At 33.5% G+C, this 4,348-nt stretch overlaps 1 protein-coding gene across 3 annotated transcripts in view; it reads right to left on the bottom strand.

Annotated features, from left to right (window-relative positions):
* Nucleotides 1–1,845: 1,845 nt before the first annotated feature.
* The window catches only part of LOC144216190 (dystrophin-like), a 44,457-nt gene continuing 41,954 nt past the window's right edge, over nucleotides 1,846–4,348 (bottom strand). For 2 of the 3 annotated variants that reach the window (XM_077745464.1, XM_077745466.1), the window contains 2 exons: nucleotides 3,254–3,406; nucleotides 1,846–2,385 (listed from right to left, as the gene is read on the bottom strand). In XM_077745464.1, coding sequence (XP_077601590.1) covers nucleotides 2,086–2,385; nucleotides 3,254–3,406 — 453 coding nt within the window. In that variant the 3' untranslated portion in view covers nucleotides 1,846–2,085. Of the gene's footprint in view, nucleotides 2,386–2,538; nucleotides 2,958–3,253; nucleotides 3,407–4,348 lie in introns of those variants that run through there. The other variant, XM_077745467.1, reaches the window with a different exon arrangement.

The raw sequence follows: 4,348 nt of genomic DNA, 5'->3' as shown, positions 1-4,348 counted from the left end.
AAGAATATTGAAGTTATGACTACCTATACAGCATTAGGGCCATTGTAGGATTATTCCAAAAATAACTTTTGGTTAAGCTGTTCACTCATGGCTAATCTCAAATGGCCTCAGTGTATAATTGGGAAAGGTGACTCTAACTAGGTTGTGGACATGTGAAATCGATGTTTCGATATGTATGAGTAATCACTGGAATGAAAAGATACATCTTGGATCTCTGTCTCCCTCTCTATCACATTTTAGGCCTAATTAAAATTCAAAGCCAAATATAACTGTAATATTAAATTGATTGTTCTTCATATGTATTGTTATTGCTTCGTTATCACAGAAAACCAGAGTTCATGTAAAAATATTTTGCCCTCCCAGGCACCTTCTGGATTTTGGATCTCTCGGGTATAAAATAAAGAAGAAACAGTTTATGAACAAAATATATCTTAGCATTTTACTATGAGTTTTAAAATGTTATACTGGTTCACATGTCCTTACTTGATTTTACCAACCACCATTATGTTTTACAAATAGATGTTGAGAGTCCTTTTATGTGTAAGGACATAATGACATTTTGAGTGGGTGGTTTGTGGAGATTTTTGACCTTGTGTCTATTTAACTATAAAATGTTAATAACTTACCTGGACCTGGTTGTAAGAAAAAACTAATCCCACATATATGATTTGTCAAGGTATGGGAAAATTGGAATGGAGAAATTAGTTAGTAGTCAGATAAATCAAAGCAAGGGACTTGTCCCTGAATGATCTATTAAATTGAAAGAAAATATTTTACTTGAATTTTCTTTATGGTTGCCTTAATCTTTCAATTCATTTTGTATCCACAGACACAGGCTTTCTGTTAGTGTAAGCTTCAGTGATTTATGACATATTATGTTCATAACATCTAATAGGAAGGATAATAGGCTGAAATGTGCAATCAGCTGGAATTGGACTTCAAGTGCAATATAGTCGCAATATATTATATTACTTCTTCCAATTTCTCAGAATATTCAGTGGCTATTAAATCTTAGGGAACTGGGTTTCATCAAAAGCAGTGTATTCATGGATTTTTCTAACGTGTAAATAGAAGTAACAATAATATGCAATATATTTTCCCTTGATTAATAAGCAGTATTAGCAAAATTGTACGCTTATAAAATAAAGTTATGTTGTCTAAGGCATATTTATAAAATACCCCAAATTAAATGGAATCAAACATACCACATAAGAAATCCCCAAAACTGTCTCATCTGAAGGTTGAATCCAATGAAATTGTCATTTACATGGGTCAAAATTGATGGAATATCTGTGGGTTTCATGTGATTCAACCCAACCTAATATTGAATCCTTATTTCCCAGACTTTGACACACTTGTCGTGTGAGGAGCATTATTTTTGCAAAATTACAGAGCAGTAACCATTCCTCTTCACTTTATGATATCTCAGAATAGGCACAAAAACATATTTGCTAGAAAATCCTATGGCTTTTACCTTATTACAGAAAAAGGAGATAAGAAGACCAAGCTTATGATTATGAATTGCCTTTTTAAAGAGAAAATCACAAAATTTCCATTCAGTTGTTTAAAAGAACAGTTGTTCCTTTTCCCTTTGGCTTGTAATATTTCAGTAGTCACAATATTTGATACTATCCAGTCTGCTATCAGTTATAAACCATCTTATTAGGCAGCCAGTTCTAAAAAGCCTTTTAACCCATTAAGTAGCTAAGCCAGATACAAGGACTAAACTACTATCCTGGAGTCAGTGACGTAAGATTCTTATGCAAGTTGACTTAAGAAGCTGGTTCACAAAAGATTTATTGTTTACCATGTATACATTAAGAAAGTAAAATTAGCATGGGATGGTCTCAGGAAAGCAATACATATTTTTGGATTAGACACTGAAATAAAGTAAATGTATGATCAATTGACAAATTCACATTGCCAATGTTATGAAAAAAATGATGTGGCAAAACAAATTAAGATGTAGTTTTCATTTTTGATAAAGGGGTGGTTTCCTACATGCTGTTAATTTCTTGCATTTTTACTCTGAAAAATTAACCACTAGCATTGCAGAAGCCCAAAGTGAGGGCAAACTACTCACTTTCAGAATGCATATGAGAAGTTTGAAATTGCACCCAGGTTGTCTTTTCCTGTTAGTTGGCCTCTGCTATTAGAGTAGTAGTTGCAAACACATATGTGGGTTTGCCAGTAACAACTCACAATTTGTGCAAAGTTGAGTCTTCGAAACTGAGCAAATTTGCTCTCAATTTCCCGCCAGCGCTTGCTGAGCTGGATCTGAGTTGGCTCCACTGCCATTGCGGCCCCATCCTCAGACAAGCCCTCAGCTTGCCTACGCACTGCATTCAGCTCCTCTTTCTTCTTCTGCAATTCACGATCAATTTCCTATTGAGCAAAACCAATACAGGGCCCAGGGCAGTTAGCTAACCACATCAACCAACCTGCAAGCAGCACATACTTCTCTCAGAATTTCATAGGCTGTTGTCACTTTATTGTCATTTTCTGTAATTTACAAATATGGAAGCTATCATGGTCATCTTCACCCAAGAATCCAAATGGTATTTCAGTTATCCTTTGAATGTTCAGTTTTAGATATTCTCACTAAGAAAATATTTAAAATGATCTAACATTTTTCTTTCTTCTCAAATCCTCTGGTGTTTTGCCGGGGGGGTGGGGTGACCCAAATTGGAGTGACTAGACATACTGATTAGGGACCATCCACATAGAAAATAATTTAGAGGGTCAGTGGCAATTTATTTCTTTTTAAAGTTTTGAGGAACTCAACAGAGAATGAAGCAAAATAAAAAGTGTAAAATAATAACAGAAAAAAACATCTTCAGACAATATGCAAATAAATGTATAGAGATTTGACACTGATGTGTGAAAGATGCTCTGATGGAATGAATGTGCTAACATGAGAAAGTAGTCGTCCATATACCGATATGTCATTTGTTCATCTGGAACAAAGATACACAGAGTCAATTACAATTTTACCAGAAAACATACGACATTTCTTAATTCATTTTACATTGTCTAAAAATAAAACATTTTATCATTCAACATTAGTTCAATTGAAAAACACTTAATACAATACATTTACTAAAACAACACACAATACAAGGAAATGTAGCAAATCAGAGAGAACGCTAAAAGAGGAAACATCAACAATTTTAAACATGATCCACACATGTTAAGGTAAAGAAATTAAACTGTAGCAGTAACATCTAGTATTGACATTCTAAAACAACATTACCTTTATTTTCCTTTCATCTCTGGGTTCAGGTAGGCTGGCTAATTTTTTTTCAATGTCATCCAAGCATTTCAGGAGATCATCAGCCTGCCTCTTGTATTGATACCATTGGTGAGAAATTTCTAGAGCCTTTTTTCTTCTTTGAGACCTCAAATCCTGTTCATGGTGCAGATATTATTAAAATATCAATATATATGTAGAGTACACTTCTGGCTGTAGTTATTTAAAAATAATGAATCCCTCATCTTGTACAGCTTCACTTAAATTCACATTTAAATGCTAAACATACAAATAGATGATTAAATTATGTATTCATGGCAGGACCTACTAACACAAAGCTAAGAAAACTGGACAACCCACTTAAAGTATGTTCTCCTGGCATGTTCAAATTTGTTTAGAAATCTCATATTTAATTGACTAAATGAGTCAACTACATTATCATATAGTCTATGTGAACTAGTTTAGTATATGAATACAAATGAATTAACTAGATATTTGCACACATTTAATGAGTTTACATTTGACTTTTAAAATAGGTAACAAAATCTAAAATTTAGATCTTCAGCCCTGGGTTCATCAATAAAATTTTAAGTTTCCAGAGCAAAGCAACTATATTCACAGGCTTAGAAATCCCTGTAAAAAAAGTTTCATAGGCCATGAATATTTTGTGATTAGAAATATAAAATCATCTTAGTTATCATATAAAGTGTTTTGAGCTCTCCCTCTATATATAGAGAGTGAAGTGTGAAAGATATATCTGTGAGTGTACATGGAAATGACAACTATTATAAAAATGCTTTCTCTTTTGAGGCTTGCATGGCCAACTTCTTTTTATTATTATCAAATCATGCTCCAAATGCAAAATGATGAATTAGTTAAAAAAGAAGAAGGAAAGTGCATGGCTTCCAATCAACCAGATGAGATAAATAAGGGCAACTGCTTAATAAATCAACAAAGGGGGGAAATTAATCATCTTGCTCCTTACAAGCTCACCCAATGTCTTCCCCGATCAATAGAATTTGTTGTAATGCCATTTTATGATAACACAAGGGAACATAAGAGCTCAGAATCCAGCTTCCATTTCTTTAGAACAGTAGT

The sequence above is a fragment of the Crocuta crocuta genome, unplaced genomic scaffold (genome assembly GCF_008692635.1).
Source record: "Crocuta crocuta isolate KB4526 unplaced genomic scaffold, BGI_CrCroc_1.0 scaffold598, whole genome shotgun sequence".
In the NCBI taxonomy this organism is placed as follows: domain Eukaryota; kingdom Metazoa; phylum Chordata; class Mammalia; order Carnivora; family Hyaenidae; genus Crocuta; species Crocuta crocuta.
This window is presented reverse-complemented; position numbering and strand designations above follow the sequence as displayed.